Below are 19,169 nucleotides of genomic sequence, written 5' to 3' on the forward strand. Positions count from 1 at the left end.
AGGACTGCCATTTCTTTGTATAAACAAGCTTCTGTATTTCACCTTCATATATACACCTTTTTGTTTACAAAACGACATTAATGATCAACAAATGAAGACATACATCTCGAAACTCCATCAGGATTCATTGGGTTTCTGGAGCAATGCCAAACTGAGCTTCCCCACCATCAGAAGACTTTAAAAAAAAAAGACAAAAAATAAGATAATTTAGTTTCAAGGCACTGGTTTGCATGGCAGCAATTAAAAGAAAAAATATCACATCTTATTTTTACAGAGTTCAGGAATGTATATAGGAGTTTAGAACAATTCAAGAGGAGAGCAGCACTGTTATCCAGTGGTAAATCTGATTCTATTTCACTCAAAAGTACAAAACATTTTCAGTAACAACTATGTTCCATAATAATACCTTGAGCCAACATAAATATAATAAATACCTTGCTCCAGCCATCAAGCCAGCTGGCATGAACTTTCTGGATCCATAAAACCTTTTTCCCATGACGGCTGACAGCGTTCCTGATGTAGCTGGAGAATACCAGATGTGTAAAATATAGGTCAAGGGTGAATCCAAAAACAATGCACAACAAAGAGTGTAAGTTTACATACCGAGGGACACCCAAATATTATTGGGGTCATTGGAGATCTGGTAGGCACCAAAACCAGCTAGGCCCCCAAAGAGTAACCCAGCAGCAAGAGAGGGAACGCTGCCTGAAAGAGAGAACACACAGTGGGTCAGCACCTGCACATGACATCCTGACATTCATGTGAGAAATAGACTGGTGAGCTTTAAAGCAAAACTATTTCAGATTTAGAGTACATATACAGTCACGGAAAAAATCATTAGACCATCAAAAGTCATCAAAAACAATGGTTATGCAATCAAGTACCAACTCTTGTGTGTATCATGTGACTAAAACAGACAGAAAAGAAGACATGGAATGTTTAAAAGCACTGTTTTTGGCTTACAGTGCCATAGCTATTGATCTAAGAACTTAAGTGATTTTGGTTATTATCAAGAAAACACGGAAAATGGCAAGATATCAGCTCTCAAATTAAACTCTTACGAGCTATTCATATTGTTATCATTATATTTATCAAAACAAATGTACTTTTAGTTGTACCAGGCATTAAAATGAACAAGAAACTGAAGAAAACAAGGGCGATCTAATATTTTTTTTTCCGTGACTGTAAATAGCTGCATTAAGTATGTGCTCCAGAATGCAAAATAGGCCTGCAAAAAAAAAAAAAAAAAAAAAAAAAAAAAAGATGATATGCTAATATCTTGAAGGAGTAAAGCCCCATGATGCATAGAAACACAAGTACAAGAGTGGAGTTACTGAAATTAAATACCGTCAACAAATACTGTACCTGCTTTCACGTATCCAGCGACTCCCCCCGATGCGACAAGGGCTGCATATCCATATCCCGCCCAGTCCACAGACATGTTGGACACCTGTCAGGACCACACACCCATGAGTACAGAGACATTTCAATTCATGACATTTCCCATCATCAACCTAATGTTACTTACACCTGCGAAGAAACCTACAGGGCTAAATGAGTGATGAAGTACAGAGCTGTTACAAACAACAAGCTGAGCCACTAGAAGATATGGAAACATTGCAGCACGAAAGTAATTCTCTGACAGCCACACCACGGCTCTTGTCTGATTCTGGTCACAAGCCGTTACATTCTTGCCTCACAGACGATTTTATTCGTGTCTGGCTGAATAGATAAGGCAGTGCTGCACAGGGCATTAGCATTATTAGCATTAGTCCCCAACCGAAATTAGCATCACTAACTGTTATTTTAACACGTAAGAACCGATTAAATGTACTGACAGTGTGTTACATCCACATACATGACTCATCTATGTGTCTACTAAACTTATAACTACGGCTGTCAAATATAAAATAGAAGTAAAATGCCAAAAATACATACAACCTTGCGTCTTGTGTTTGTCCTCAAGCTGCTTGTTCTCGACCGAGCACAAATTACTGCTGCACAGCCTTCTCACAGCGGGGTGCCTGATGGGAAATGTAGTACTTGCTAACGAGGCGCTACTTTTATACGTTTTATGTTCACATAACCCCACGTAGAGGATTTTTTTAGCGATATAAAATCAGTTATGAATATTTAAGACTATGCACAGAAATGGTGCTAATCTATAAAAACCAAAGTATTATAAATTTGTTGTCGTGAGTTTATGATATTCAGGTTTGTCGCATTGTCTTACATCTTATTGTAATTTTAGATCAAGCTGTGTGCAGATATTTTTTGTGCAAATATGCAAATTTACACTGTAGATGTTCATTTGCATTCGGAGCTACCGAACGTCCAAGCAGAAGCCTGTTTTGTGTTGTGCAAGTGAAATCCCACAGTAAGAGCTGAACTCCTGCTTTTTGAGCTTCACAATAAATGAATGAGGAATCAAACTCATATATTTTAGATTTTATTTACATGTGAGATATTCTCTGCAATAATACACACACAGTAGTCTGAGCGTTCATGTCTGAGGCCCACAGATGTCAACATACACACTCGGGAATTGTTCTGCATTGTTTTGTGTTTTGATTTGTAGGCTACTGGGAACATGCTTTAACACATCATTACAGTCACAAACATTTTTTAATCAGCTGGTAACTGTCTGTTTCTGGCACCACTTCACAGATCCCTGGTCTGTCAACACCAGAGTAGTTTTAACTCTACAACCACAAGATGGCACCACAGGATCAGACGAGGTTAGGTCTTAAGTCACGTCCCAACATTCTCAACTTTCCATTTTCCTTAAACATGTTCCAGATTTGTTTTGCTTTTCATAAAAAATAAAAATACATGCATATCAAAACCAACACAACCCCACCCCTGTTTGACTAATCCTCAAGACAGTTTTGAGAAATAGTGTTGAAAGAGTGATCAGCCTTAACCTTAATAAACGACAGGTGGTCAAGAACTCTGAAAGGCGTCAATATACAAAATAAATTCCGCATTTGCACGATTTTCCACCTGTGATCACATTTAATATGTCACTTATTTGGCGCACAATTCCTCTGACCACCTGTTGATGTTTTTTTTTTTTTTTTTTTTTTTTTTTTGACAAGCATCAGATTGGAAGCTCCAGTTTTTGGAAACCTCGCTGCGCAAACATTCTCATTTGGTTTCAATTACTTGCAATATTGTCATAAATCCATTGTCGGTCTCGTCATTTTCCTGAAGCTAGGTGGCGCTCCAATACAATTCATCTTCCTCAGGGAGCACTGTTTCACAATAGGCCTGAAACCTTCTCACTCAACAGACACCAATTTCATGAATTTCACGAATGTATCAGACGCTTTGTACCTCGAGTACTGGTGACGGAATAGTTACTGTCTTCAGCAGTCACGACGGTCCAGCTGGAGGGAGTGTGTTGCCAAATTTCTTGGTTGCTGGGAATGTTTTTAATAAGATGATTTTCAAAGTTAGGAAATAGTCCCATCACCCGTCAAAGGCAACAATGAGAGAAACCTCACGGAAAGGAGACTTTTGCCAAGAAAGGAAGAATTTACACATGGATAATAAATAATAATAATAATAATAATAATAATAATAATAATAATAATAATAATAATAATTTTATTCTAACCTGAGTATGTCTGAATGTGCATGGTGCCTGGGGTGCAGCCGTCGCCTATTAACCACTGCTCACAGTTTTAGGAAGTCGAACGTTGCCTTAGGCCCGGTGCTATGATAAAGGTGGTTGAAACCAAGCCCTAGACAAACAGGCTGGATATTTAAAAGGGACCCCGTTCATGTCTGAGAGTAACCCACTCTCAGACAGCTCTGCTTTAAAACTTACTCCTCCCTCAGTGCGCAAGAGCCCCAAACAATATTTCTGATCCCCCCCACCTTCCTCCCTTTTGTCCAGGCCTGGTAAGGTCTATATAGCTGCAGGTAGTGTGTGTGTGTGTATGCGTGTGTGTGTGTGTGTGTGTGTGTGTGTGTGTGTGTGTGTGTGTGTGTGCGTGTGCAGTTAAAATGTGTTCGCCTTTGAAGTCAGACATGAAGGCTTGTTTTAAATATTAACACCACAAAAAATCTATAGGGATTCTATGTGGAATTATGCAATTGCAAAAAAAAAAAAAAAAAAAAAAGCACATCTCTAAACGATTTATTGGGGAAAATTCAAAATGAAGACTGCTTTTCCCTGAAAAAAAGTTTTGTGGAGTATTTTATATTTTAACTTGACTTAATCACGGTGTTTGATGCAGTATGAGAACCATTCTGCTGCTGTGTTTTGCCTTTGCTTTGCAGGAGAACGACCCGCGCTGCGACTCTGTGCGCACCGTTTCCAGCCATGTCTGCAAGTGTGTACTGTCTGTAAGTGTGTACTGTCTGCGTCCAAACCTAAAAGAATAGAAAGAGGGGTTTGGACTAAAGCTTTAACCATCATCACCTATTTGAGCGCACGTGTTGCACTCTCTGTGTACGTAAAGAGAGAGAGAGAGAGAGAGAGAGAGAGCTCATTCACTCTTAGCCGGAGGGGTCTACATAAGTATGTATTAGAAATAAACAGTGGATAAATAAATAATGACTTTCACAATAGCAGCGTAGCTTTCTGTGTAGAAGTAATGATGTTGGCAGTTAACCTTCAAGTTTTTAACTCGACACAGTTTCATTTGCAGTGAGAATTCATGTTGTCTACCAAAACAAAACACTGAAGAAAAAAAAGGAATAGAAAGATTAATTGGCTCATGGGACAGACAGATATGTCCCATTTACTTTTATGACAACTAGAACCATCTATACTATTCTTTACCTTATGCTCTTTAATTTTTTAATTGTTTAAGAGTAGCCTACTTTATCTGTTTTTTTTTGTTTGTTTTTTTTTAATTAGCTGATTTTAATAGATATGTAGTAAATTACAACCATTACTCTATTACTATTTTACACAAATATTAGTTTTAATATAATTTCAGTTAATGCAAAGAATAATTGCACTGATTTTATTTGACAGAAGTAAAATAAATTTTACGTTCATGTTTGCAGCAGTGACTGTTAGTAAAGTTTTTTTTTTAACATTAAACTTTCCAAATGCAGAATATAGAAAAAGATTGTTAAGTGGATTCGTTTACATACATATTTTTGAGGAACCTTCGATTATACCAAAGTACTTTTATTCAGATAGGCGAGTCTCTCGTCCACACCCGGAGCACTGCGCATGCGCCACCAGGTGGCCCCGCACCGTTTTTATGACCAGGTGAGGCGATCCACTCCAGGTAAAAAGTAAAGGTTTGCCTTGGGACCGAAGGCTCAATGAGATAGCACGTTACTGGATCAGCGAAAAACAAACCACCAAAGGCAGCAGAAGACAAAGAATGTCAATTATGGGCAAAATGGGGGAATGGCAGGTATGTGGTGCTTTTTTAAAGACAAAGAAACGTCTGTGAAAATCTGTGAAAACTGTCAAAGTGTCGACTTGTTGTGAGATGAAGCTGCACAGGCACCGTAAAATGTTTTACAAAAGAAGGTGGTGCCGTGTGCTGTTGAAGCTTATAGATTTTAACAGACAGCAGCTCAGACAGAACTTAGAACTATGTGGTTCTGGGACCTCATTTTAGTGAAGATGCAGCTCTGCATGTCAAACAGTCCATCAATGTTTAGCTTTAAAAAACTGAGGATGTTTGTATGTGTTTCTGTAGGATATTATGGCACAGTGCGCGTTTAGAGAACACTGTTATATAGGCTGCACATGGATTTCCTTTGCATTTGCGCGAAAGATATGAGATAAAGTCTTGTTAAAGGTGAAGGATCTCCAAATATAGTTTATAAGTCGTTTAATTCCGTGTTAAAAGTGAACACTGGTATTTTATATTGTGCGTTTTGTACATATTTTTCGGATTATAACTTAAACAACATCCCATTACAGACTTTTTTTTTTTAATCGAGACCTCCTTGTCTGAAATCGTTGAAATCCTACAGTCTAGGATCTTTTTTTCTGACACAACACACCTTAGGTTTCACAAACCACCAGGCCACGTCTCTGGAAAGACACTTCCATGCATTAGCTGTCATTGTCAGCCAGTTTCATCGCATCTCTCTCATTAATAACAACTGCTTTTAAGAAAGTACTCCACCAAAAATGGTAATCCAGGGGGGTTAAAGGAGAGGAGCCAACGCCTAAAAGAGCCGGCGACCTGTCTGCTGACCCACGACCTGCTGAGGTGAAGGCTGGGCCGGCGACAGGGCAGAGCCAGCCTCCCCCGAGCCGCTCATTCAAATGAAACAGGCCCATGTTGTTGTGTTAATTATTTACATTCTCCCCAAACCTGCGTCCTTACAGGTAGGCATTGGACCTGTAGAGCCGCCTCGAATGGCTCACCTTTTTAACATAACATTCAAAGAAAAGCCTCACAAGGTCTCCACTCTCAATGGGATTAAAATAACACTTTCAGAGTTGGCAAAAAAGAAAAAAGAAAAAGTGAATGACATATTTATTTACATGTGTTTTTAATATTAAATCCTGTAAAAAAAAAAAATAAAGTCACCAAATGAGACTAAACATCACAATAAGAAGAAGAAGAAGAAGAAATGAAGAAACTTATTTTGCAACTGGAACTTAATTCTAATTTAATGTAATAAATTGAAATAATAGTAAAAAAAAAAAAAAAAAAAAGTACTTTTTTGTTTTGTTTTGCCTCGAAAGACATGTAAAATTACAGTAGAACCCGTCCCAGGTGCATGCAGGTCCCCATGCATGACTATACCCTCCCCACCCCTCAACAAACACACACACACCTCAGTGAACAGTAGAAATAATAAGCATGTGTAGCGTCTTGCTGCTTTAGTTTTTACCTGTGCGCTGTCCATTGGTGTTGTGTGAGCAGATGGGGGGAATCAAACGGCTGTTGATATGCTAATGAGGCCCTGTGCCAGTGTTATTACAGAGCTACTCCAGCCCTTCACTTCCACCATTAGAGGGAGACCTCAGAGCGCAAGACAGACAGCAACCCACAGCTTCAATAAAAGTAGTTTTTCTGAGCGGGGAGCACAATTCACTGAGTGAAAACAAGACTAAGGCGATACCTATACTCAATATCCACCTCAACAACCCATGAAAATGCTTTGGAAATTAACTGATAACATTAAATATGAAGAATGCGAGGTAAGGGACTCCTTTTATATATATTTAATTTAATTATTATTAATATTATCATTATTATTACTATTATTATTATTATTTTAGAAGATATTGACTGATACGTTGTACTTTTTAAAATCTAATCTGACAGTTATTGTTGAACATTTAGACAGAAGCAAAATATTTCATTTTAACGTATTTTAATTTACAATATAGTAATAATATAATAAAAGACAGGTTTTTAATTTAATATGCCTTATTATTTGCATGTGTAATTTCACATTAATTCTCACTTTTTAATATTTCTCCTTCAAATGCACAATATAAATTTTTCCATTTATTAACTAACACGTGTGAGCTTTTAAAAAAATAAAAACATATCCAGTGCACTTGCATGCATTTAATTAATAGAAGTATTTTGGCTTAATATCAGGTGTCAGCGCAAATACAGGCTGTTTTATTCAGTGCTGAAATGACATGGACGTTTTATGCTTCACTTTTAATATCTGTGCAATTTGAGCTGTTGGATTATGTGTGTGTGCAACGCGTGTGGAGTGCATACACTGTGTGATTGTTGTTTTGAGCAAAGACAAAGTTTGGCAGTAATATCAGGGACTTGTTTAGGAGTGGAGAAGCCAGTCGGACGTGTTTTCACCCGCGTGGTACGAGGAAAGGGAGCAGGAAAACAAAAGCTGGACACCTCCGACTGTAGTTTTTAAAATATATTTATGTGTGTGTAGGCAGATGTTTTTAAAGCTTTGGGAAAAAACCGAAAATTTGACATCGAAATCGTGTCACGCCATGTAATTTTAAATGCGTGATTGAGGAAACAGCAGAGCTTTTAATCGCGCGTAAAAGTTGTTCGGAGCGAATCCGCGCGAGGCCCTGTTTTTTTTTTTTTTTATAGACTGTTAGAATTTATTTTTCTTCGTCTTTTCCGGGGTCAAAGTTAAAAGTTAGCAGGTGCGACTCTGGGTTTTGGAGTCGAGGAAGCAGCCGGGGAATTAAAACCGGAGAGAGAGTCCAATGGAGGACAGCTCGGCGTCGGAGTCTGAGGTGGAAAACAAAAGGACGAGCGGTAGAAATGTGCCGGTCGAAATGCCCGTAGCGTCGTCTGCTGGATGTTCACCCAGTTCAGAGGTGCACATTGTTTCCTTCCATGGCTTCTCCTTCTTCTTCTTCTTCCCCTGTCTCTGGTCCACCTCCCCTCATTCCTATATCTTTCTTTCACTTTTGCGCTTTGGCCCTGGGACCCTTTTAAAATGCCCCCCCTCCTCCTCCCTCTCTCTCTGATTCGTCAAACCGGAGTGAATGTCCCTCTTTTTGTCTCTCTCTCTCTCCACTCCCTCCACACTCTCTCACTCCCTCTCTCTCTCCCCATCTCTGATTAGATATACTGATTCCTCCTTTCAATGGACGTCATTTAAGCGCAGACTCCTGCCTTGAGTTGCGTCCTCCGCTTCACGCCCGATTTCCGACCATTCTTTTCTTATTATTAAGTATTCCTGTAATATTAATAGTCATGAATGCGTTCTATTAGGAGTCCAAGAGGGAGACGAAGAAGCGGCTCTTTTGCTAAATATGAGCTCAAGCGAAGGGACGACAGCACTGTTATAGAAGCCAGGAAAACAGGGAGAAAAAGAGGCTTACCGACAGAAACTTCTCAACCCAAATCCGCCTGCACCGCCGAAAACCTGCATTTTTAGCCCCAGATGAAGGGCAGAGGGGATCTTACCTATCATTTCTGATGGATTATCGTCCTGCTGCTGTGGCACATATCTGATCGTCGGGGCCATCGTGATCTTGCAGGAGAAAAGAGCCTTTTCGGGGGGCTTTTTTTTTTGTTTTGCTGGTTAATTCCATTCGCTCGCCCCCCCAAAACACTCCGAGTGTTTTTGAACTGATTATTCTTTGCTAAAAGTCCCACCAAAAATCTTTACAGATGTTAGTGCACAGTTTTTCCGCGATGGTAAGTTGCTGGACCTTCACCGTGTCTGTCAGATACATCGAATTTTAGTTGTTTTTTTTTTTTTTTTAATTTTTTAAAATTTTTAACGCTGAATAGTGTTTTTGCCATACTTGCATGTCCATGTGTCATCTCGGAAAGGAGTAAAAAAAAAATTACATTTTTCATATAGGTATTTCCACCTTCGAAATTTTAACGATGCATTTCATTATTTACTTTTGGAAATTTATTTTTCATACTTTGCGTTTAAAAACTTCCAACCGACAAAGTGGACCTGGTCATAACTGTCATTGATATTTATTAATCAGAAACCAAATTTTCGATTTTAATACAGATTCTTAAAAAAAAAAAAAAAGATTTCACACTTGCTTGTGTGTAAATCCTGTCATCCACTCAGGCCATATTTGCCTCAGTATCACAGAGTATTCGGCGGATAAAGAGGGAAATTATTATTATCATATGTTCGGGTACTTCCAGAATGTGCTGTAAAACTAAAGCACACACTTTTTCCTCTTTCCCTGCCAGGATCGTCACGACGGTACCAGCAATGGGACAGCCAGGCTACCTCAGCTGGGCGGCGTGGGCCAGAGTCCCTACACGAGCGCCCCTCCGCTCTCCCATACACCGAACTCGGACTTCCAGCCCCCGTACTTTCCCCCACCCTACCAGCCCATCTACCCGCAGTCTCAGGACCCTTACTCGCACGTCAACGACCCGTACTCCCTGAACTCCCTGCACACCCAACCACAGCCGCAGCACCCGGGTTGGCCGGGCCAGAGACAGCAGGAAAGCGGCCTGCTGCACCAGCACCGCAGCCTGCCCCACCAGCTGTGCCGGGAGTACCGCAGGGAGGTGCTTCTACCGTCCGGCCACGGCATCGACACGGGACTGTCGGACTCTATCCCTATCCATGGAATACCTCACTCTTTAGAAGATGTTCAGGTGAGTCCGCGTCTGCCTCTTTCCTCTTCTGTGATTTTAATCGGTTAGAAAAATATGTCTAATAAAGGCTCCCACTATTAATAAAAAAGCTTCAATTTATTATTATTTTATTTTACATTTTTATAACATCAGCCTATTAAGATCATTATTATTGCCTGATGTAATAAAATCTTGTTGTGATTATTGTTGAATAAATTTTACAGATTTACCACGGATTAAATTAGATCAATTCTAATGGCTCTTTGTGAAGAAAATTGTACTCTAAAAATAATTAACAGTTTTAATGTTAGCACAGTCACAATTTTTTTAATAAAAAAAAAAATCCATTTACGATCTTTTTTTATTCTCTTAATTTGAAAGTGGTCTTGTTCGATCTGATAATTTACAACAAATTTAATCAAACAGATACAAGTCAGATCGTCGGTTTTTCTACGTGCTTTTGTGCACATCCTCTGACTTTATTTAATTTCTTTGTTCAACAAAGATGAAGCCTGCCGTTCTCCCCGGTCTAATCCACTGCATGCACTAGAGAATAGGTTTGGTGGATTGAGTTAAGGTAATAGCCACGATTACTAAAGATGCATTAGAAACTGAATCTGAAAAGGACAATAACCCTTGTTCTTATTGAGCACCTATATTCTTCCTAGTTTTTAATCAGAAACAAACACCAATAATCCTCTAATTAGTTCATAGGGCTTTAATAGGCTGCGCTGCCGTAATTACTATCCAATCTAGATTAGAAGTTTCCTTGTGAGTAGAGGCAATCTGAGGGCGAAATTAGGTCAGGATTATGGGACGACACAGCTTCGTTATTTAAGTCTGAGTTGGTGATCTAGTGGAATGCGTCCATCAGTGTAACCTGCTGAAAACACCCACGGACAATAATAACAGGTATGGGCCTCCAGAGCCTCCATGTTGGGTGATACTGGCCGCTAATTGTGTCAGGCTTTGTTGGTGCACAGCATCCTGAGGTGCCTTCAAGTCAAACACGACCGAGGCCCATATTTTGTGGCTTTGTGCTAAAATTGTCCATTTTGTGCGTTTGTGTCACAGCCTGTTGAGGATCAAGGAATTCACATTCCCGACCAGACTGTAATTAAAAAAGGTAAGCAATTTCCTCTGAGATATCATGCATGTTTCTGCAAACTGCACACCACTAGGCTACACACACATACACATACGCACGCGCGCGCACACACACACACACACACACACACACACACACAAACACAAACACAAACACACCATTCACCATTCTGCTCGAGAGAACTCGATGCAATGCGGTAATGCCTGACTGATCCTAATACGCAGTAGCCTATTTTTCATTACATGGTTTCCAAGTGCATCAAACTGGCTGCACCTTTTTTTCCCTCGCTTATGGAATTTACTGTCAGCGTTTCAGAGCAGCGGGGAGATGAGTAGAGCTAGTGGGCTTTGTGGGCCCGTGGTGTTGATGGTGAAAGATACAGGCCTAAAGACGGTGTTGGCACTTCAGTGGTGGAAGCCAATAGCTGCAATCACACTGCATGGTCAAATCTAAAATGGAAGTTGGTACCGCTGTGGAGCTCAGGCCTAGTGTGTGCAGATGAGAGCCTATCATTAATAGAGGAAACCAAAGCTAATACTGGAAAATTCACAGTGCGTTTTAGTCCTGCCAAATGTAATTGTTATATATAGAATACTCTGGTGAACGTACATGATGACTATACTGCCTTGATATATATATTTTTATTTTTCTGCACTCGAGATGGAGCGTGATTCACTTTAAATGCTCTAATGCAGGATGACTTTTCCATGGTTATGCGTAAAAACTCGCTCCAGACGACATGGAAGCGTTTTTCTTTCTTCTCTTTTCCTCGCTGTCATTTTTTATTTCTACACTTATTTCTTTTTTTTTTTTTCTCTCTTTCTAGTCTGTCTATCTGCACATCAGCATGATAATTGGCTTCTTATATTAGTAATCTCAAGAGTTCGTTTAACTCCTATTGTCTCTATTAGGCTCCCCTGAGCCATTAATGTCACAAGTGATCTATCCAAAGGCGCACAGTCCCCTTTGTCTCCGGTTACTGCACACCAAAACGGTATAAAGCCCAGTTGTGCTGAGCCCCCTCCTCGGCTTGAAATTACACACGGGCGGCGGTGTTTTGTTGGATACCGAGGATATGTCAAAATAGGTAGACTTTACCAAATATCTGGGCTGGTGAGGCTGCTTTGTGCGCTCTGGTATTCATAGTGGCGAGCGTAAAAATAGGCTGTGTGATCTCTCAGTGCCTACTTTAGAAATTTGGTGTCTTCTGCTGAAATATGTAAACAAATGTCCGATGGATTAGATAAAGATGAAAGGCGAATGGAATTTTTTTTGTCGTTGTGTAAATATGCATGTGAACATAAACAAAAACAAAATCTATTATTTCACTGACGTCACAATACAGTACAACTTCACACATTTATTTATGCTCATTAAACACTCATTATTATTATTATTATTATTATTATTATTATTATACCTGCTCTTTTCTGCATGCCCTTGTTGGTAAAAGTGTTCACATGTGGTGCTAAACTCTAAATCTGGGGCCTAAATCCCCCCTTCTCATTTAGTTAAGGCTCTGCATTGCATGAAATTCACTGAGCACGGTCCCTCTCTGTCTCACCCCCTCCTCCTCCCTCACTCCCTCCCTCCCTCTCTCCATCCCACCATCCCTCTCTTTCTCTGACCCCCTTTTCCCTGACTAGGTCCAGTGTCTTTATCCAAGAACAACAACGTCTCCGCCATCCCCGTAAATAAGGATGGTCTTTTTGGGGGTGTGGTAAACCCCAACGAGGTGTTCTGCTCAGTTCCGGGTCGCTTGTCCCTGCTCAGCTCCACATCAAAGTACAAGGTCACGGTGGCCGAGGTGCAGAGACGCCTCTCGCCGCCCGAGTGCCTCAACGCCTCTCTGCTGGGCGGGGTGCTGAGGAGGTGAGTCTGACTGAACGCCTGCAAAAATCACTGCTCTCTATATACCTGTGTGTGTGTGTGTATGTGTGTGTGTGTGTGTGTGTGAACTCCCTCACTCGCCTCCAATCCATTCCTCCTCTTCCTCTCTCTCTCTCTCTCTCTCGTGTAGTGAGCGTGCATCTCTCTCTCTCTCTTTCTCTCTCTCCTCTGTACCAAGAATAATTAAAATCGACCAACCATGACACCTAGCTCCTGCATTTAAAGCAGGAGGGGTCTGTTAAATTCCATATTAACTTCCCTAGCGCTCTCTCTCTCTCTCTCTCTTCTTCTCTCTCTCAGTCAAATTAATGTAGGCCTAGTCTGTTTCAAACCCAGCTCTATAGGCCCAGTGAAGGCATTACACATGAAAACATTGGTCTCCAGTGAACTGTCTACTGAAGTGCTGCAGACACGCAGCCAGTAATAGTACTGCCTATTAAGTAGGGCTTTATTTATTCATTTTGTACAGTATTTGTCTGCTGGCAAATATGCTGAGCCTCCTTTAGTATTATTTATAGTTAGTATCAGGGATGGAGGGCGAAGCCAGCCAAAATCAGTCCATCTACTTTTTAATTAATGAAATACAGCTACAGCACATACATTGGCCAACAAAGGAGGAGGTGACACCAAAATCTCGCGTTATTAAGAAATATTTAGCTCATTGATTTTTTAGCAGATTTGCGCAATAAGAACAATATTATATCAACAGAAAGGGAAATATTCTCCCCTTTGTCCACAGATTAGCCCATTCAGAGAAATTCCAACACACACACACACACACACACACACACACATATACACACACACACACATACACACACCACAATGAGTTTCTGCTTTGTTTTACTGTCCCAGGGCCAAATCTAAAAACGGAGGAAGATCCTTAAGGGAGAAGCTGGATAAAATCGGCTTGAATCTACCTGCGGGCAGACGCAAGGCAGCCAACGTCACCTTGCTGACGTCACTAGTCGAAGGTAAGTTGGTGCCGTAAATCACGTTCCCACTCATGTTGCTCCCGCGATATCAGTTGCTTGCAAACTGGGATTTTTTTTTCTCTCTCTCTTTCTCTGTGTTGGAAATCAGCATATGCGCTCATCCGTGTAATGTGGACCGACTTTGCCTCGCAAGTAATAAAGCATGAAGGATGTGTGTGTGTGCGTGTGTGTGTGTGTGGAGAGAGACACAGAGAGAAAGAATTGTGCTGGTAATTCTAGTGGCTTTGCAGCGTTGGCCTTCGCTTTCAGGAGCACACTTGCAGGTCCACGGCTGGCCTAGTTTATACACTGGATGAATTTGTGTTGAAGTCCAGTTAATTATTGAGTGCTGCTTGTTTATTAGGCACCGCTGAGCTGTTTCACCTCATGGATGAGAAGTCGATTGATTTATTAACCCTGCATTGTTTCAAACATTAATACAGGCTGAATATGGCAGCACAGGGCTGATTTTTAATGGTGTCTTAATTCTTTCGTTAATAGCTTCCCATGCCTTGGCTTTCACTGAAGATTTTTGTTGCATGCAAATGGCACAGCGCTGACCTATTGGGAGCTATATGTTTTGGGCCTATTAAAGAATAAATTAGTCAATTATTGTGCGCTGAAAAGATGCCTTTTCGCGACTGGATAAATCCATTTTGCTTGCAGAGTTGAACCTTATTATTCAGTGCAGTGGTATTTGGTGTGCTGTGGGTTTCCAAAGGTGAAAGCCTGCGATGGTTCATTGGTCCCTGTTAATCATTATTGCACATGAGGACCAAATGCAATATTCATTGTGCTTCGTAGAAATTTGGTGCTGTATTGTAATGAGCCTGGAGAAATGTATGATTCTGGGTAATAAGGAGGTGGTGGCACGTGGGGGGTGGATAGCAGGGGGTGGTGAACGCAGCCGGTTATTTAGTGAAGGGACACTGCATTTTCTGAAGTGCTGTCATTGTTTATGATCCGCTCCATTTTATGGAAACGAGTTTACTGGACTTGAGCTTTGATGCTAATTGGCGCATGCGTTCTTCCGGAGCACAGGCTTATGGGCAGGAAACCCTGCAGTAAAAACTCAACTGCTTCAGGAAATTAAAACCAAAGACTTAGGGGGAGAAAAAAAAATCAACCGACAAGAGAAAGAGGCGCAGACTCGGACGGAATGAAACCTGTAATTCTCATGGCTCAAGTATGTGAAAAGAACGTGAGATTTAGGTATAACCCTTTAAAATTGCTTCCCCATGCCTCTGTGATCTGCTGGACTTTCAATAATGTGCAGCCATTGGTAATCAATGACATGGTGTTAAGCATGACGCTCCGTCTATATTTCATATCCACTTATTGTTTCTCTCCATATTTAACTGTTCTCACGGTGTGAAGGGAAGCGCTTGACGTGTATTGACAGCTCCCAGGCTGTTTCCTTTTCATTTGCAGTCTATTATTGCTGTTATCACCATCATTAATGTTGCTGATGCCCTAACCCTGTTGACTGAACGGATCCAGACTGGACCCTGTGTTCAGATCCCATTAACAGTGTTTGAGTCCAGGCAGGCACTGCTCACTACAAATGGGCTTGATTTAACCATATTTAATAAGCACACACATTCATCCTCCTTTTTTTTTTCTTTTTTTTTTTTTCTTTTTTTCTCAGGCGAAGCGGTACATCTTGCCAGGGATTTTGGTTATGTATGTGAGACCGAGTTTCCAGCCAAGGCAGTAGCTGAATATGTAAACCGTCAGCATTCCGACCCAAACGAACAAGTCCAAAGAAAAAACATGCTATTGGCCACGAAGTAAGTGCTATTATCACATTTCACTGTGTCACACTGAATGCATCCCAGTCTGTGCCAGTGTGTGTGTGTGTGTGTGTTTATTTGACAGTTTACACACGTGTCGCGTCCACACATACAAACACACACCCATCATGTCATCAGGCTTATTTTAATTATCTCTAATTTTTTTAAGTGTTGATACTTGTTTGTTTGTTTTTTTTTAACTTAATTTAATTTAGTTGAACAAAATTAAACTGTGTAGTATGTGATATTGGTGGGCTAGAATATTTTTTCCACGCACTTTCAAACATCAATAAGGATTTTTATTCGAATTTTATTATGACCAAACGTAAATACATCTCTATAAATATAAATATCCTGCTAATACTGCTATGTTTAGTAGTTAAATATACCGATGTTGACTGGGCCTTTGCCTATAATATCCACAAGCACAGCAGCAATTTGTTTGCCCTGTGATTTCAGTGACACTGACACATAGCTGGTTCCCATCCAGCGCTACCATTGGTGTTGGTTATTTTTACTGTGCGTTAACTAAAACGTGGGAATTCCTTACAAGGCACAGTGTCGCAGAGGCCTGCATTCAATATTGATGATGTGCTGTTATAATCAAACAGCTGTCAGCTATAACAACTTATTACAGGCTTTTTAAACGTGATAATGTATCAGTGGAAAGTAGAACAAACCGGCGTTTTATTATTTTTGTCATTTTTATCAACATTTTATAAAAGTTGTTGATGTTTTTTTTTTTTTTTTTTTTTTTTTTTTTAAGTAAAAGGTGTTTTTTTGTTTTTTGTTTTAACAGATGTTCTTTTTTTCTGTTTGGCTTTCGGCGATAAAAGTTGAGAGTTCACGCTGCAATAATGTTTGTTTTACCTTAATATAAACTGGACTCTTATTCTGTCTTAAATTGTTATTTAAAAGAAAAAAGAAAATCCTGTCACCGAGCTGAGAGGTTAATTTCCATCTGTTTTATAGCTTCGGGCATTAAAAACAACAACAACAACAAAAAATAATAATAGCATTTATTTTATAATAGCTGAAAACAAAACATTTCATTGGATTATTTTTTAATTAATTAAACCATATTGGGGGAAATAAAAGGTATAAATACAGCGATATATGGTCCATATTTGCAGATTTTAAAACATTTTTGCTACTTTATCAGGCTACTGTAATACACGCAGGGATTTACTGTCATTAACACCGTTCTTTTTTCTTCTGTTTTTAGGCAAGTCTGCAAAGAGTTCACAGACCTGCTGTCCCAGGACCGTTCGCCGCTGGGAAACTCTCGGCCGCAGCCCATTCTTGAACCGGGAATCCAGAGCTGTTTGACCCACTTCAGTCTAATCTCACACGGTTTCGGGACCCCGGCCCTGTGTGCGGCCGTCACAGCCCTGCAGAACTATCTGACCGAGGCGATTAAAGCCATGGACAAAATGTACCTCAACAACAACCCCAACAGTCACTCAGATAACGGCACTAAAGGCGGAGACAAAGACGAGAAGCACAGAAAGTGATGTTTCCATCCCACATCCACCAGGGGCCAAAGCCCGGGGCCCTTCTACTACGCCAACCTCCCCTTTTCCCCCCTCACCTCGCCTCGCCCCGGCCCCCCCACCCACCCATCCAATATAAATATTATAAATACCTTATAAATACTATTGATAAAGTTAAACGTGCCACTTCCTGATCTTGCGCGTTTTACATGTTTTCTTTTCACATCCCACTTTGGATTCACGGGGAAACGACGCAAGAATCATCCTCTTCTTCCAACACCTTGAACCGTATGAAATGTTATTTTAAAAAAAAAAAATGAAACGAGAAAAAAAAAGAAGCTGCAGAGGAACAGCTCCAGGGCGAGGAAAAAGGTGTTTTGCCTCAGCCAGAGGACTTTTTATGTACTCCCCTTATTTTTTATGAGCTGCAAAGAACGGACTGAAATCCAGCGACCCCTCTATATCTCAATTTTACGATTGTGACAAAAAACGAAGCTAAAAAGGATGAATTCTTATCAGTATTGTGAATAATAAACTTGAAAAACAAAGAGAAATTCCACAGAGCTCCATGTCATGACTTCAGTTGTAGACTCTCACTCTTTCTCCAAGCGACCAACTTGAACTTTTTGAATTTCAACACGATTCACGGTTATATAAGGGAATCAGTGTTCATGTATGTATATATTTATTTATGTGTAATTTAATGGGAATTGTAAATATGGTGCGTCTGTTGAAACTTCTTTTTTTTTTTTATTTATCTGGTGCCTCCTGTTTTAGTGGGTTTGACTATTCGGTTAGTTCTTCATGTGATTTTATGGTTCTTAGAAAAACAGAAGTTTGGGGTATTTTTATTTCTCTGGGATATTTCAATTCAGCCCTCTTGTAGCATGTTGAGGCGACATTGAAGCAAGTGAACAAATTTAATAGAAATAAACTTCCATTTCTCTCTCTATATATATCATCCTTATTCAGTTTATTTGAAACAGAGCATACATGAGACCCTGAGGAGAAGTTTTGTTGGTTTTTTTTTTGTTTTGGTTTTTTTTTGTGTTTCTATTTTCGTTTTTATACAAGCTTTTATGTGTTGTGCCAATCAGAATACGTTTCACCTCTTGTTCTCTCCTTGAAGCACCATAAAAGCAATAAATGGAATATTGTCTTTTTTTAAATGTTCGAAGACATTCAAAAAAACATTTTTTGGGACCACCTGATATCTTGTTATGTCCGATAATGTCCAAAATTGGAGGCGGTTTTAGCTGTATTGTATAGACATGTGCTGGCAATAGTTCCCATGCCTGTCAATGTATTATAGTCCTTTGTTGCCCAGAAAAAAAATAAATATTTGATACGCTTCATCTCGATTTTTATTCATATCTTTTAATTTTTTATTCACTGCTTGATACGCCCGGGTGTTTTTTTTTCTTCTTCTTCTTCTTTTTTTTTTTTTTTTTTTTTTGGGCTTGGTATTTTTTCCCATTCTGAACTGCTACAGTAATTGAGTTTAAGTCTCCCCTGACGATTGCTCCTTGCAATAAGCAGCTGAACTCATTGTTTCCCTCAAGTATAATAAAAAAAAAATCTTACTTTAAACTCCCTAGTTCAGAGCACAGGATCTTATGCAGGCCAAATGGCTCACAACAATGGATATATTCGCGTTTGAAGTGCGCAGCGCCACCCCTCCAGCTAAAACCCTCTGAGATGTATATAGGCCTGGTGTGCAATGTTTGGTTGTTACAGGCTATATTTGGCCCTCCCCGTTTATTCTGTGCTGGAGCTTTATTCAAAGACATGCATCAAATATTTGTTATGTCGTTTGCCTCTCAGTGTAATCAATGAACAATCATCGCTCAGTGTGGTGGATTTTTATGTATATTTCATGGGTAATCATTACACTTTCATAACGAATTTCT

General features: G+C 39.9%; 2 protein-coding genes across 7 annotated transcripts; one reads left to right on the top strand and one right to left on the bottom strand.

Annotated features, from left to right (window-relative positions):
- Nucleotides 1-10: 10 nt before the first annotated feature.
- tmem14ca (transmembrane protein 14Ca) lies at nucleotides 11-2,061 on the bottom strand. 4 transcript variants are annotated; one of them, XM_030123863.1, is made up of 5 exons: nucleotides 1,942-2,061; nucleotides 1,366-1,450; nucleotides 604-705; nucleotides 435-522; nucleotides 11-175 (listed from the first exon to the last, which is right to left on the bottom strand). In XM_030123863.1, the coding sequence occupies exons 2-5, from the start codon at nucleotides 1,439-1,441 to the stop codon at nucleotides 118-120; spliced, it is 324 nt and encodes a 107-aa protein (XP_029979723.1). In that variant the 5' UTR covers nucleotides 1,442-1,450; nucleotides 1,942-2,061; the 3' UTR covers nucleotides 11-117. The 4 variants fall into 4 exon arrangements, with proteins under 4 accessions (XP_029979723.1, XP_029979724.1, XP_029979721.1 ...); XM_030123864.1 differs by having other exon boundaries at nucleotides 1,939-2,000; XM_030123861.1 differs by lacking the exon at nucleotides 1,942-2,061 and adding an exon at nucleotides 1,529-1,859.
- Nucleotides 2,062-6,956: 4,895 nt separating this feature from the next.
- Nucleotides 6,957-18,614, top strand: tfap2a (transcription factor AP-2 alpha). 3 transcript variants are annotated; one of them, XM_030123361.1, is made up of 7 exons: nucleotides 6,957-7,138; nucleotides 9,606-10,022; nucleotides 11,076-11,127; nucleotides 12,756-12,981; nucleotides 13,855-13,973; nucleotides 15,622-15,763; nucleotides 16,992-18,614. In XM_030123361.1, exons 1-7 carry the CDS (start codon nucleotides 7,088-7,090, stop codon nucleotides 17,278-17,280), a joined length of 1,296 nt encoding a protein of 431 aa, XP_029979221.1. In that variant the 5' UTR covers nucleotides 6,957-7,087; the 3' UTR covers nucleotides 17,281-18,614. The 3 variants fall into 3 exon arrangements, with proteins under 3 accessions (XP_029979221.1, XP_029979220.1, XP_029979222.1); XM_030123360.1 differs by lacking the exon at nucleotides 6,957-7,138 and adding an exon at nucleotides 8,053-8,254; XM_030123362.1 differs by lacking the exon at nucleotides 6,957-7,138 and adding an exon at nucleotides 8,338-9,083.
- The last annotated feature ends 555 nt before the right edge of the window (nucleotides 18,615-19,169 follow it).

This window comes from Sphaeramia orbicularis, chromosome 20 (genome assembly GCF_902148855.1).
Source record: "Sphaeramia orbicularis chromosome 20, fSphaOr1.1, whole genome shotgun sequence".
NCBI classification, from domain to species: Eukaryota; Metazoa; Chordata; class Actinopteri; order Kurtiformes; family Apogonidae; genus Sphaeramia; species Sphaeramia orbicularis.

Bases quoted from the DNA above. Each gene is read 5' to 3' on its own strand.
- tmem14ca (XM_030123861.1), bottom strand. From the start codon at position 1,618: ATGTTTCCATATCTTCTAGTGGCTCAGCTTGTTGTTTGTAACAGCTCT. The intron at 706-1,365 runs GTACAGTATTTG...TCTCTCTTTCAG, and splicing joins CGCTGGATACGTGAAAGCAG to GCAGCGTTCCCTCTCTTGCT. The intron at 176-434 runs GTATTTATTATA...TTTTTTTTAAAG, and splicing joins GGCTTGATGGCTGGAGCAAG to TCTTCTGATGGTGGGGAAGC.
- tfap2a (XM_030123360.1), top strand. From the start codon at position 8,141: ATGGAGGACAGCTCGGCGTCGGAGTCTGAGGTGGAAAACAAAAGGACG. The intron at 10,023-11,075 runs GTGAGTCCGCGT...TTTGTGTCACAG, and splicing joins ACTCTTTAGAAGATGTTCAG to CCTGTTGAGGATCAAGGAAT. The intron at 13,974-15,621 runs GTAAGTTGGTGC...TTTTTTTCTCAG, and splicing joins GCTGACGTCACTAGTCGAAG to GCGAAGCGGTACATCTTGCC.